At 44.1% G+C, this 14,454-nt stretch overlaps 1 protein-coding gene across 3 annotated transcripts in view; it reads right to left on the bottom strand.

Moving 5' to 3' along the window:
- Positions 1–14,454, bottom strand: part of rimbp2b (RIMS binding protein 2b) — a 108,147-nt gene that overhangs the window by 9,953 nt on the left and 83,740 nt on the right. For all 3 annotated transcript variants that reach the window (XM_049579071.1, XM_049579072.1, XM_049579074.1), the window contains 9 exons: positions 13,993–14,102; positions 13,041–13,913; positions 9,232–9,383; positions 7,530–8,183; positions 7,013–7,162; positions 5,588–5,749; positions 3,213–3,989; positions 1,954–2,062; positions 1,327–1,452 (listed from right to left, as the gene is read on the bottom strand). In XM_049579071.1, coding sequence (XP_049435028.1) covers positions 1,327–1,452; positions 1,954–2,062; positions 3,213–3,989; positions 5,588–5,749; positions 7,013–7,162; positions 7,530–8,183; positions 9,232–9,383; positions 13,041–13,913; positions 13,993–14,102 — 3,113 coding nt within the window. The remainder of the gene's footprint in view (positions 1–1,326; positions 1,453–1,953; positions 2,063–3,212; positions 3,990–5,587; positions 5,750–7,012; positions 7,163–7,529; positions 8,184–9,231; positions 9,384–13,040; positions 13,914–13,992; positions 14,103–14,454) is intronic.

The raw sequence follows: 14,454 nt of genomic DNA, 5'->3' as shown, positions 1-14,454 counted from the left end.
GAGGAGGCCTCTGCTGCTACTACCAGCCTTATACAGCCACGCTGGCTGTAGAGGCAATGAGAGCAGAAGATGTCTCTTTGTTAGAGCTGACAGGGGAGAGGGCGATGAGATGCATGTGTGAAAAAAGAGCCAGAAATCGAATGGGATAATTGTGCTTTTAGTTTTAATCGCTGTCACTTTGAAGACAAAACTCCTTGTTGTGTTCACTCACTAAAAGCAAAAGATGCTTTTACAAAAAAAAAAAAAAAAAAAAAAGGCTCACTACAATAGTAGCCGGGTTCTTCGTTCACACATCTCTGCTTGCTGGCGTGACACTCTCTAAACATCAGAGCACACAGTACAACACAGCACAGACAGGAAACACATGTCAAGCAGTTTTTGGGGTGCAAGGGGAAAACTTAATGACTGTGCACACCAGGAGGACACAAGTAACACTGCACTATTGTTCATTGCTGTTTCACTGCCTTATCTCACAGAGGCTGATTAACATGCATGCTTTCCTTGAATTGGACATGAGATCATTCCTACATCAAATGCAGGCATACGGTCATGCTTTTAGGCCACATCTGGAAACAATGTGCAGCAAAAAAAGGGCACGTTCCCGAGGGAGATAACACATCAAATGCCCTGGCTGTTCTTGGCAACGTAGATATCAGTGAGGGGGAAGGGATGAACCTGATATCAGTTCCCCATGCTTCTCATGGATCACCATGTTAAATGTTTCAATGGCAGACTGTAAGTCTGGATGATGGCTCAGAGATATTGCAACCAATACTAACTAAGCAACTGAAATGTGGCTTTGAAAGATGTAAAATGTGCTTTATTGGTGTAAAACGGGTTTTACTTTGATGGCAGCAGAGTTAATGACTGTGCAACCGAGTGATACCAACAAGACAGTCTTTCCTTCTCACTGTTTTGTTAACGGTCATGCAAAATTAAAGCAAACGGGCTACTGGCTCATGAAGGCGAGAGGAGAAGGAAAAGAGGAGGCAGAGAAGCTAAGGAAGAGGAGGGCGGGCTAAGTTGCAGTGGGGTGGGAGGGAAGCCTGGATATGGAGGGTGAATGGGAAGAGTAGGAGTGAGTTGGGGTTTCTTGGGATTGAAGGTGTAGGAGTACATACAGGGAAGGGATTTTCATTCTCCAAAAAACGGGAAAAGTGGCCAGTCTTGTCTTCCCCCGTCAGCTTTATTCAGCTAAGCTAAAACTAAACAAAGCAGCTAACTGTCCAGCACAGAACAAAGACCACCATAACACTGCATGTGTTCAAGACCGATTCTTGGCCTTTTCTGTCATTGTCAAGGTGAATTGTCAGCTGCACCACATACCATATTGATCCTCTGAGGACATAGATCGCCATATCCTGCGCCGAGCTACACTGCCATAGTAAACATCCTCCTTGACGGGTGAGAGGTTCCCCTCACTCCCCTCACTGTTACTGTCCATGGTGATCTCTACAGAAGACACCAATCACAACGTTACGGTCAGAGATCCCCGCACACACACTCTGCTCTACCCCATGGCCCATTCACTCATGCTGAGACAGTAGGATGATGAGGTTGCCCTGAGGTGGGAGGGGTGTACAAGGCAACAGGTTTCACTCTGGAGTCACTGGGTGTAAAACAGCAATGCTTGCACTGTTGCGGGGAGGTCAAATTGGGTGGTCATGTAAACATGTTAACCCACAGTAAACACAGGCATAGGGAGTATATCTGGGACAACTTTCCTGCAAAACTGCATGTGAACATTTGGCGAATCCAGCTTGTGAGGATGGACAGCTACAGGGTGTGCAAACACCCCACAAAATAAGGGTTCTACGTGGTTGTATAAGCTCTATGGGAGAGATGTTCAGCTCAGCTCACATGGGTAAGGGAAACACATGGTATAAATAGCACAAACATCAGTGGCCCTGCAGGTGGGGATGACGCGTCTCCTCATGTGGTGACCTCACTAACCAATGGATGGGATGGGCCGTTGCTGAGGGGGGTTGCCGATGTGAACCGGCCTCCTCCCTGAGTGGTCCAGACGATCAGCACTTCCGTGTGATGGTGAGTTCCCAATGATCTTTAGAGTAAAAAACAGAAGACAAGAGGTTAGAACAGCACGTCGCCTGCATGTTGAAGTAAACATTTAAAGTCTTTTAAAAAAGAATCCCACAATCCTGTTTAAACAACTGAAAAACCATAAGAGCAAATGATGTGATTTCCATTTGTCCTTAGGGAGGCAAAATAATAGTAAAAAAAAATCTATAAAACAATAAGGAAACCCAACAAACCATCAAAACAAGTAAATCAAATCAACCCCCAACACAACAACATGGACTGAGGGGAGGGGGGTCAGGACGGGTCAGATGTTTAGCTAAAGACCATTTGTTTGGTTTGTTTTGTTCTGTGCATGTCAGCTCCTTGATGAGAGAAGAAAGCAAATGGCAGCACAAGACACAAATGATGAGTAAAGAATGAAAAGAGTGGATGAAAAGAAAGAGTGTAAGTGGAGGGTGAGTACTAATGGATAAAGATGTTAGACGAGCAAAGCCATTACAGCATCAGCCTGGGGCTTTGTATACAACAATCACAACATCTAATATGTGAAAAACAATGATGAACACAACCATTTTTGCTGAAACAAGAGAAAGAGACAAGTAAGAGATGATGCGTATGAGCTGAAGGCTAAATGAATCGCTGCAGGCTGCAGATGTCTTGATGGCCTGGCCTTATTTTGTGTTTGAAGCAATGAGAGGTGGGAGATGCTGAGATAAAGCTCCAAGCACAAGGTGGAGCATTGACGGTCTGGAGAGCGAGACATGGAGAGCGACAAATGAAGCCGGCAGCTGGCAGAGGGGAGGCAGGGGCAGGGGAGGAAAAGACGGGAGCGGCACGTCCCCATGCACTGCACAGAGACTTTCCTTTAAATGGAACCTTTCCCCTCAAAGACATGAGAAGTCAAAACGTAGTTAAATGGCCTTTAGGTAATTGAAAGCTTTACTTTAAAATCCACCTGACATTCTGAGTACAAGCAAAGTAACTCACACAAAATAAAACATCAAATCAGACCAACCATGAACATGTGATAACTGGTCATCAAATGAAAACTAAAATGCCAAATGAAAGAAAAGAAAAAAGGGGGTAATCATAAAAAAAACAGACAACATTAAGGAAACAGAATGGCTGCAGCTTGCTGATGGAAAGTACAGCAGAAAGTCTGAATCACACACCAGCGGCTGGTCCCGGTTGAGCCTGGACAAAGACTGGGCCCTAGCCTCCCTGTGGGGGCTGTAATAGACCCTGTCCAGCTCGTTCAGCCTGCCCTCGCTCAGGGCCCCTTCCCTGGAGTAGTTTCGCGGCCCACCATCCCGACCAGGCCCAAAGTGCTCCCTGTTCCTAAAGTCACCTGTGTGTACTGACTTGGCTGCAGTCACTGGGATGTCAGAGTACTCCTCCTCTACGCTGCACTGCCGGGTCAGAGTTCTTTTACGGCCCATGGCCAGTGCACGCCTTTCTACCGGGCCTTCACAGTGAATGATGTGAACGGGTCCCCGCATGGGGCTCCCGTGAGCATAGTACCCTCGATAACCCCGGCCTAGAGAGCCTTCTTCCTCACTGCCGCAGTCTAACCCACTGTCAGGACTCTTGGTGTTCTGGCGGTTGGGTCGTACCAAGCTGCGGTCGTCTGCGCTGTAGCAGTAGCGGCTGTCGGTGAAGCGAGGGGAGGAGCGCTGGCGCTGCAGGTGGCGTGAGTTCTTGCTGGGGGTGAGATGGTTGTGCATGTGGCCGTCCTGGGAGTACGCCCGTCGCTGAGTGTGTGGCGTCCCCGGCCGCCCGCCGTCTTCAAAGCACAGGCGCTGGCCCATGCTGTCCACACAGTCCGACTCTTCCTCCACCTCGGGGATGCTGTGGAGACGCTTGCTGCGGAGCGACTTCTGCTTCACCACCTCCCTCTGGAGGTCCCAGCAGTCTCTTTCCTCGGCTAAGTCCTGACGCTTGTAATATGCCTTCGGTCATGAACAGGAGGCAAAGTTCCACCATTTCACAGTTCAGTTAATCAGTTCAATTCAAAAGGTTCAGTTTAGATTTTTTTGTGAGGAGGGTTGAAAAGTTTTTCGGAGGTTTTAGAACACGCAGGAAACAACACAGTATGTGAATAGAACAAATGGGGGGGAAAGACAAAATAAAGACAGAATTAGTTATTTGTGGCAATGTAGTAAGACATGCAGTCTCATTCCGTGAAGAGGAAATGGCATGCTCTGAACAGGAATCTCAAAGGCTCAAATGTGGAGTGATAACTGATAAACTGAGTGTGGGCACAGAGGTTGAATGTGGAAGAGGGAATTTCACTCGTGAGAAATTAGAAATATCCAAACGAAAAGTAAGTGACAGGCTGAGTTGGTGCCACGGGTGAGGGATAAATGAAAACATCAGTGTGGGTAAAATTAATCAATAAATCTTAAAAGAATAAGAAAATTAACACCATGAAGCTGAGTGAGTGGAACAATCAGCTGCTGAGGACATACTGTATCAGGACACTTTTTTACCAACAATTTCAAATGTAGTGAAACATACAGAACTTCCTTCAGTGTGCTCACAGAAAACAACAGCAGAAGCAAATTTAACACTTATATACTCTAACACTATACTCTTAACAATGTCTAAATCAAATGCTTATTTCATTACTATACATATTTTAAAATAATGTTTTTACAGAAATAAAAGGGTGATGGATGATATGCAACAGAGATTTACAAATAGATGGCGATGGCAAAAAGGAGATGCAGCATTGGTGTATTTGATACACTAATGACTACCCCTCATGAACATCACATTACCGTACACATTTAACTGAACAAATACAGGGACAACCTGACCAAATTTGTGAAGATTTTATATTAACTTCACTACAGCCACTACAGTTTAACCCTCACTCTCATAACATGTTTTTTTTTTATCATGACGGCAGATTGGCTGTACATCCACATGTCCCCACTGACACACCAAATGAAGACAGGATCATGTACCAACAATGTTAACATTTACATCGACAGTAGAAAAATCAAACATTACGACATGACGGACATAAACAAACGTGAATATTTCCATTTAAGTACTCACTTAAATGAGATTCCCATATGCACCTGATATGCCATGACCCTCAGATACAGCACAGTATTAATATTTGCACTTCAGTATAACAATTGACTTGAACACTTCTAACACTCCTTTGGTGCAGTGTAAAGAGCATCAAAATGCAATGCAAACCATAATGAAACATTACGCCTTCAGTTTGCAGCCTTCCCCTCTAGCATGCGCTACAGTAATGTTTACACGGCCATTCCCATGAGCTCAGCCCTGATTGACTAAAGCGGTGCTGTAGGGGCGGGGGTGTAGGAGCAGGCTGGGGTGGGGAGGCTGACTCAGCTAACACAAGGCAGGGGAGCTCAGCCAGGCAAAGCCACGACGGGCCTGGTTGTGGAGCCTGTGAGAGAGAGCAGGTACCTCTGAAGGTGGCAGGACCCTCCCTCCCTAAACCCCAGTCCCCCCCTCCGTCCTCTGTCTTCCCCCTGGCCACTACAGATTGAAGGTGTGCAGTATGTACCTTAAGAGTGTTGTGAGAGTTGATGCTGCGTCTGCGGCCCTCCTCCAGTTGCATCTCAGAGTAAAGATCTTCCTCGTCCTCCTCCATTATGTCGGACAGGTCAGAGCCCCGGCTACTCTCTGTGTGGTACTCCTCGCTGTGGCTGTAGTGGTGGTGATGGTGCTGAGGGAAACGAGAGAGAGAAAGATGAAAGTGAGTGAATTAGGTAGAGATCAGCCAGTTTAAAGTTTTATATTATTTTATTTGACGACATCTTTGGTGCTGGATAAGGTGGCAATAGTCACCATTACCAAAGAGGCAAAGGAAAGTGTCGAAGCTAGAGACTCACAGCAGGTTCTCTCTGGAGGCAGCACGATATGTCAATTGTTGTGTGAGCAGTAGCTTAGCTGTTCACACCAGAAGCCCATTTGCCTGTGACAGTCAGCAATCTCTTTTGCTCCTCTGCTCTTTTCTAATCACACATAGAGCTCTGTCAGTCTGTCTGTCTGATTGTGTGTGCATATGCGTCTGCTCATCTCTCTCGCCCTGTTTAGACACAAGTGATAAATATGTGGAATAAGTACGCCTACATAATTTAAAAAACACAATCACAAACAGCGGTGATACTGAGCTATTTCTAGAGTTTCAAATTTCATCATGGGCATAAAATCGGGGAAATGAAACTGAGAGAACAGCAGGAAGAGGGGCAGGATCAGATCATTTACATGATATATATCCTTTATATAATTAATAACAGATTTTTGATACATTTTCTGGCTAGACTGAGTCATGGTCCACAGGGAAAATAGACTGGAAGCTGAAACTATCTCTGCAGATAGTGAGCTGGCCAGGGAGCTCAGCACCGTGTCCAGTGTGAACAGCCTAATTGGTTAACATGGGCGCAGACAAGACCCGTGTAGACCCGGCGTCAAAATACCAAAGATGTCACCTAAAGATTCAGACAGCTATAAACTCCAGTTGGCTTGCCAGATTCCTTTAGCTTTCAATACTGATAAATTTAAACAAGTCTACAGCTATTGGTTATTTTCCAATCCAAACCTGGAAGTGGTGTTCATATAGCTGTGTGTGTGGGGGTTGAAAACTCTTGTATAGCTACACGATGTGCACTAAAATTATGCAAATGTTTTGCCAAAGTAAATTTTCAGTTTACAACTGGATTTTTTAACACTTGTCCTCTTTCCCTTAGAAGTATTTATTCAAAAAAATATGTATACAAGATTCTGGGAAATACAAGTATAAACTTGAAGGAAAACAGATGCAGAAATACTCAATAAGAAGGGCCTAAATTAATATGTTTGGATCTGATTTGATTTCATTCAATTGGACTTTGCCCATATGTAGGTACAGATTTCTCCCTCTTCCCAGACACATGATTCACATTTTCTGATTGTCTGAGCACAGCTTGTTGTGTTTTCTGTAAAGTACCTGTCTGCCCAACTCTGAGCCCCTGAGGAATTCATCCACCGAGGCTCCTCTTCTCCTCGCATGAGGAGAGTCGTAGCCGTCCTCCTCCTCATCAGAGTTGAGTGGATGCAAGGCGTTGCCTCGCTCACTAAAGATATTCCTTTTCTCAACCTTATAAGAGAAATGTTTGACATTTATACTGAAAAAAAAAACATCCAAATAATTAAGTGTGACATACCTACTACCAGTTTTTTTCTCCAACAAAACGAAAAAATACAGTGAGGTATTTAAATGTTCACCTTTTTGCTAATGTAGGTTCATAATCATTAATCATAAGAGACCAACAGTTCTGTCTTGAAATCAATACTTTATAGCTTTAAGAGCAGGCTGGTTTTTAGACACAAGTAAAATCACCTTTTCATCTGATAGATATTCCTGTTTGCATCATGAAAAATCAGATTTACATTATGAAAAATCAGAGATCACTACAGTTATAATATAATATTGTGACGATTGATATAACTGAATCACCACGTACCCGGTTGCCCTCGGCAAACACTCTCTGGGCAGCTTCCCTGGCCATGGCCTTGGCGATAGTGTTGGGGATGGGGACTCCCTGAGGCTGTGGCAGGATCCTCTGAGGAGAGGGCGATCGCCGTGGCTGAAAGTGCGGCGGCTCCAAGTTGGGTCCACGCATGGGAGGCAGCGGAGAGGGGGATCGCTCCCACGGCTGGGCTGTCCGTAGTCCCACCTCATGCTCTTTGGTTTCTGGCTCTCTGGCACTTGCTAACGGTTTGGACTTGGGCATGGGGTGGCGCTGGAAATGAGGAGGGGGTTGGCAGATGGGCTGCGAATGCGGCTGTGCGTGGGGCAGTGTGTGGGGCTGGGCTCTAGGCAGAGGCTGCACCTGGGGCTGTGGATGATTGGGGGGGTACGTCGACGGGTAAGGAGGATGGGTTTGTGAGTGTACCGGGTGGGGCTGCGGGTGGGACATAGGGTGGGGAGGCGCAGTGGTTCTGTGGGAGAGGCGTGGAGAGCCCAACAGATTGTGCGGGATGACGGCCACAGGCGAGTCCTGGGACTCTCCTTGTGTTGATAACGTCCTTACAATGACTTCCCTGGCCTCCAGACACTGAATCCTGTTTAACTCCACGGTCACATAGTCTGCTGTGGGGTATAAGACCTCTGCTATCTGTATTCACAAAGGAACCAGAGAGTCCTTACCAAAGGGCATTTCAGAATGTCAGCATACAAAAGTACTCACTCTGTAACCATACCATCATACAAACTATATGCATTTCTAGCGCTCATAGCTGTTGGCTGAGTATTAAAAAATAAAAATCCTTGAAAATATATCATAACACACAGATTTGTAAATGTACACGGACCAGGTGAGCATGTTTAAACTTAAACTAAAGCACTTAGCCTGCTGGAAAAATTCAGCTGGTTTAAGATTAAACTGGATACTATCATGGTTGCACACACACACACACACACACACACACACACTCAATAACAACATAAGCTCACTGTGCCAAAGGGATGTAACACTGAACCACTACCATGGAGCCAGTTAGACTTTCTTTCTCAAAGTTACAGCTTTAGTGATGCTCATCTCTGGGGGATGGATTAGTGATTGGACGATATATGATTTTATTGTGGATCAGGATAGAAACCACTCGCAGTAACTTCATCATGGTGAAATTTTATTATCGAGATAATCATGAATATCATGTCCGGCAGCACCTAAACTAGGTGCTGGGCAACCAAAAACAGGCTGCATACACAACAACCTCCAAAACGAAGAAGATGATGCCATTTTAAATAGTAAAAAAAAAAAAAAAAAAAAGCCTGCCTTTTTAAGATTGTTTATTGTTTTTCACTATGAAGGATGTTCACTAAAAAAGATGTGTGTCCTCTCTGTGATGCAACAAACTATTTGTTTCTTTACAAAATGTACGACAAAGTGATTCCAGTATGTTTTAGTGCCATTTAAGACTTTCAAGCATATTTTCATGATTATCAGAATAATACTGCAATTATTTTGGCCAGTATAATTATAACATGAAATTTTAATATCGTCCCATGCCAAGGCTGGATATCAGCATTATATCATTTCTCCAGGAGATGGCAATAGAGCACTACTCATAGAAGTCACCACTGAGGAAGGCAAAGGCTACCTTTTCTAAGAACTATACTGTAAGACTGAAAAAAAAAAGACTTGTTCTGACATTTGGTACCTTTTGTCCCTTTGTGCACACGGCGTAGCCAATCACACTGGCACCGTTGGAGGTTCCTGAAGACGACAGAGGCGGCGGCTTCCATCTGACCTGCAGGACCCCCGGCGTCTGACCACACTGGACCTGCACCTCCTGGGGAGGGAGAGGGGGCCCTGGGGAGCACAACACACACACTGGATAAGGAGAGAAAAAAAAGACAGCTCAACAGCAGCTAAATCATTTCTGCCTATTTGATCAAAAAAAATAATGTGCTGACCTCGGTGCTATGGACTTTCCACTGTGCTATTCAATAACCATTTCACAGTGGTATGAAACAAGGCTGTTCCCAGTCTATATGTCTCACATGCACAGTACTATATACAGCCTACCCTCGTGGGATTACCAAGAATTGTATTAAAAACACAATGTATACTAAATTCTAAATTATCCTAAAAGCATTTTCAATTTCCCTGAAACGGCCAGCTGGTGTGTGCTGTGAAACATTGAGCCACTGACAGCTGAATGTCAAATTTATTATATTCAAATATTGTAATTTGTAGGATAATTTTGTTGTATTTATGCTCATCTCTGTGCAGGTTCATGATGTGTATCCTGAGATTCATTCATATGCGCATCGGGCACAGGCGTTACATTGGTTGAAAAAGCCACGTTTGTCAACATGCAGCCATAAATGTATGTACAGTGATATCCTGTTGCCAGATTCTCGCTGACAATATTCTATGGAGCATTAAAAAAAAAAACACAGTTTGCTATTTCCACAATCTGTCAGTGCTGCCTGCATACTAAACAACATACCCATCTGTGCGGTGCTGCTGCTCCCCTGCAGTCACACAGTGAGAGAGAGAGCGAGCAGATGCAGTCAGCAGTATCTTGGAGCTGCAACATGCAGCTGTTTGTGTGTCCGAGAATCTCCATCAACACAATCTTAATCACATTTCTACGCTGACTGTCAGCAGACAACACGCGCAGTCTTAGAACAGCAGCAGTGGTTGTTTGGAGATTTCATTTCCTCTTGTCATTTCTAAACTACGCCTGTCATAAACAACAAGCTCCTCTGAGGACTCAAATGAGTGTAAATGAATATTTCAGTGGAGCCACTTTCATTAATACTGGACACAAACAGCAGACCCCAATTTCCAGGCAGGGAATTGGAGGCTGCTCTGTGTGACTAATATTAATAAAAATGTGCTTTCACTAAGCACTGATGAAGTTGTTTGTTTGAAGAACACATGCTAAGTGTGAAAGCCTGATATAGTGCCTCTAGACACTGCCCTCCTTATTGACAATGGTTGTCCGCCACCGATACTGACACTATTTCAGACGCCTCTAATTAACATGTTCAATAGATAGATCATTTAATGAACTCTCAGCATGTTAGCTCGTCAGCTGCCAACGGGAAATGTCAATTTAAACTTCAGCGCCTCTTTGTCCTCCCCCTCTTTCTCTCCCTCTACCTCTGTGTCTTTTTCTGCATTCACTCCCTTTCAGCCTTTATTCCATTCAGTGCTTGACTTCATAATCTCTGTGTTTATGTCCCACTTGCCTAAATGGCCTCCATCTTATCCCAGTGCCTTAACAGTGACTCTGTTTACACACACAATAATATTCCATTCTGAATATAACAGTATTCTGAATTTGATATGGGTCATATAGACAGCATATTCCATTTGAACATTTTGAATTTGGCCTTTTTCCGAATGCTGCATTTATCAAATAAGACATATAGGATATACCAGTATTATTTGAGTTTCAGAAGCATTCTTCTTCTTAGAAGCATGCACAGCTGCATGTAAATGTGATCATTAGTGAAATATTCATTTTCATTAGTCTTGTAAACATATGACATAAATATGTATGAATACTGTCTCAGAATAAGAGCAGAAAGTGGAATATTTTGTGCATGTAAATGAGTCACTGGGAGTTTTGTTCTCTTTTCTATGTCAAGTAAAGGTTTAATAATCACAATCCCATCTGGAAATGTAGTCATATACAAAGCAACAATATGACATGTCTGAACCATATTTTATCTGCACCCACAACTGGCTAACTACACTGTCCCTTTAGAGTTACACACAACAGAGCCATGAATGTAGCTGGCTGTGGAGACAATACCTCTTGTTAAATTCTCACTTTAAAAGATTTCCTGTAGCTAGACAGTCAGGCTGTGAGACCCAAGTCAGCGCTGGCAACAGCAAAGCATCACTGTGCCTCATGGGAGAGGAAATCCCAAAGATCTGCGCTCTCTATTTACACTAATTTGGCTCCCAGAGACAGTGTTTCCAGTGGTAAAGCTCCACTCTGCAAATGCATCTTCAGTGTTTTCTCATTGCACTTTTCTTTTTTTCCTACCATGCATGTGTCTTATCACAGCAGTACACACACACAAACACACACACACACACACACACACACAAATCCTTGAGGGCAATCTAAAAGTGGCTGGGGAAAAATGAAAATGGCTGAGATGTTTGTCAGGTTTGTAAATGTATTGGGCTTGAAGCGTGTGGCAGAGTAAATAAATAGATTGCTGTGTTGAATGTAAATTATCAGATGGCTTTCATTGTGAAATATCAGATGACTTTGAAACAGAATATGAGACAAGAACGGCAATCAGATTGGAGGGGGACATGAGAGCAACGTTGGCCCTTCATCATGAATACGCTTTTTACACAAAACCTACAAACTAACTCCATTTGCAGACACTAACAAAACGAACACTTTGATTCAGTCTGAGCTCTCTCGTCAAACTTGTTTCCAGCCACAACCAGCAATTGTGTTTTCAGTGAAAAAGCTCTGATAAACCCACTGAACCTACTTTCCCAGCACCAAACAGCAGATAAAGACTGGCTTATAAACACAGTGGAGCATTTTGCTGCTAAAGAGACAGATATTTTTCTCAGGTATTGACAAGAGATAAAAGAATCTCGAAAGGAATGTTGGATTAACATTTGCCAGATGGCCAAAAAACATGCATCCAAAAGAATGGTAATGTGTCTGCTGGATGTGTACATAAGTAACTATTTGCCATAAGTTAACCTCAATGAGTTTATACTGCTTCCAAACAGCCAAACATTACCTAATGCACGTTTGGGTTAAATTCTAGCACAACTAAAAATAAAAGTCAGTTTCAGCTAAAATCAATTTCAGCAGTTTAACAAGACAAAGAGTTAAAAGCCACACTTCAGACTCTGTGTGAGTTTACCTAAGTTGGACACTGCCTTGAGCTAATTGCCACAGCTAATTGCTAACGTGCTGATTTTAAGCAGGTATAATGTATAATCACTTTCTCCATATTGCATGCTAACATTTGCTAATTAGCACTAAACAAAAAGTACAACTGAGGCCGAAGGGGATTGGTCATAAACTAAGGTGACACAAATTAAAAATTTGGCCTTATGATGGTAAAAACTCAGAAGATCACCAAGAACACAGCTTATTAGAATTCATTGTGAGGGGGATATACATGTTTGTACCAGATTTCAAGTCAATCCATCCAATTGTTCAGATAGTTCACAATTCACCACAAATCTGTGTTGCCAGAGAAAAAGTCAAGGGATCTCCTGAGTTATTGGGATACATTCTCTGGGCACCATGGATACCTGTACCAATGGTAAAATTTTAGTCTGGACGAAAGCAGTGGACAGAGCGACTGACCAACCAACCAACACAGCTTCGTTGCCATCCCTGGAGCCATGTGGCTAAAAATATCCCAGTCTAGCCGTGACTATACAACCATACATCACATGGAAAAAAGTCCCTGCATGAGTGTGCTTTACTGAACAGATGTGAGTAATGTTTGGGAGGCTGACCTGCAGGCTGAGTGCAGAACTCCACAGAGATTTCCCTCTTCTCTCTCTGATCCATCGGAAGCTGCCAAGGCACCTGATGTGGCTGCGCCACAACCTTCACCTTGTAAACTGTCATGGGCTTCAGGTTGAAGAACTTGTACTTGTAGCCCCCCGCCTTGACCATATCGTACTCTGCACCATTGAGGAAGATGGTGTGACTGTAGTTGCTGTTGCTGGGCATCCAAGAGAGCTCAGCAGAGACCTGCGTGATGCTGTCCACCCGCAGGTAGTAAGGTGCCACCACCACATCCTTTCCCACGAGCAGAGTGCACCGGAGCTCGTCCGATGGGCCCCGGTCAGTGATGCTCTGCACTGAGATTCGGTAGGTGTTGGTGGCCAGATTGAGCTTTTCAAGAAGGGACTTTGTCCTGCCCCCGTAGGGGACACTCATGCGTAACTCCTTATCCACCAAGACATTGTAGCCACTGATGGAGCCCCAGCCTGGTGGGACCACAGGTGGATCCCAGCCAATAATCACGCTCTTGGCCAGTTGTTTAATCAGGTTGATGCGGCGGGGATAAGGCACAATGTCTTCACCGACCTCGTCAATGCTGACATCCAAGGTTCCTGTCCCGTTGCTGGAGGATCCCAGGAGGTCCATGCCCAAGCTGCTGGTGCTTAGACAGTCTAGTTTACTGTCAGACAGCAGGCTGCTTATGCCCGTTCCCGTTCCTGTGCCCACTTTCAGTCTCTGAGGCCCCAGGCTACTGTGGTTGAGGTAGCCAGGTTCTTTAGCCACTGTGTCCCTGTGCTGGACAGAGGGTGTCTCCTCATCTTGGACAAAATCCACAAAATTGGACGGGACGAGTCCCCGCTGTCCATCCAGCAGCTCTCCTGAGAAACAAAAAGCAGATAGTTGGTATTGTGGTGATATTAAATAGAAAAGACTGAACAAAACCAAGGCAGGTCAGACCTTCGTAAAAGCCATCCTCATCCATCGTCCCGTAAACGTAGAGGTACTTCCCTGCCACCAGGGGGAGCTCTGCCTCAGGATGCTCATTAGGCCCATCATAAGGATTGTAACTACAGTGAAAAACATAAAATGTGCAATTCATCTGCAGAGGTGTTATATCTACACACCTTCAATACTAACTGTGTACCATGTCAACCACTCCAATCCTCTAATATGTATGTCAAGGGATAATGTCTTGCTGAGAGCTTCTTTGAAAATATGAAGTTTGTTTTTATTTTTTATTTTTTATTCTGTTTTTTTACAAATATGAGAGTGCTGAGAAAAGTGTGGGTTGAAAGCTGTGGCCCTGTTTCACATATTTGTGCTCTGAGGATTCCAATTATTTTTTGTGCTGACAGGTAATTTTCTTTAGAGATAGAAACACTGAATCATCTTCAGCCTAAAGCTCTGTGAGAGAAAGCA

The sequence above is a fragment of the Epinephelus fuscoguttatus genome, linkage group LG6 (genome assembly GCF_011397635.1).
Source record: "Epinephelus fuscoguttatus linkage group LG6, E.fuscoguttatus.final_Chr_v1".
Taxonomy (NCBI): Eukaryota; Metazoa; Chordata; class Actinopteri; order Perciformes; family Serranidae; genus Epinephelus; species Epinephelus fuscoguttatus.
The sequence above is the reverse complement of the archived record's forward strand: the minus strand, read 5'-3'. Positions and strand labels throughout refer to the sequence as shown.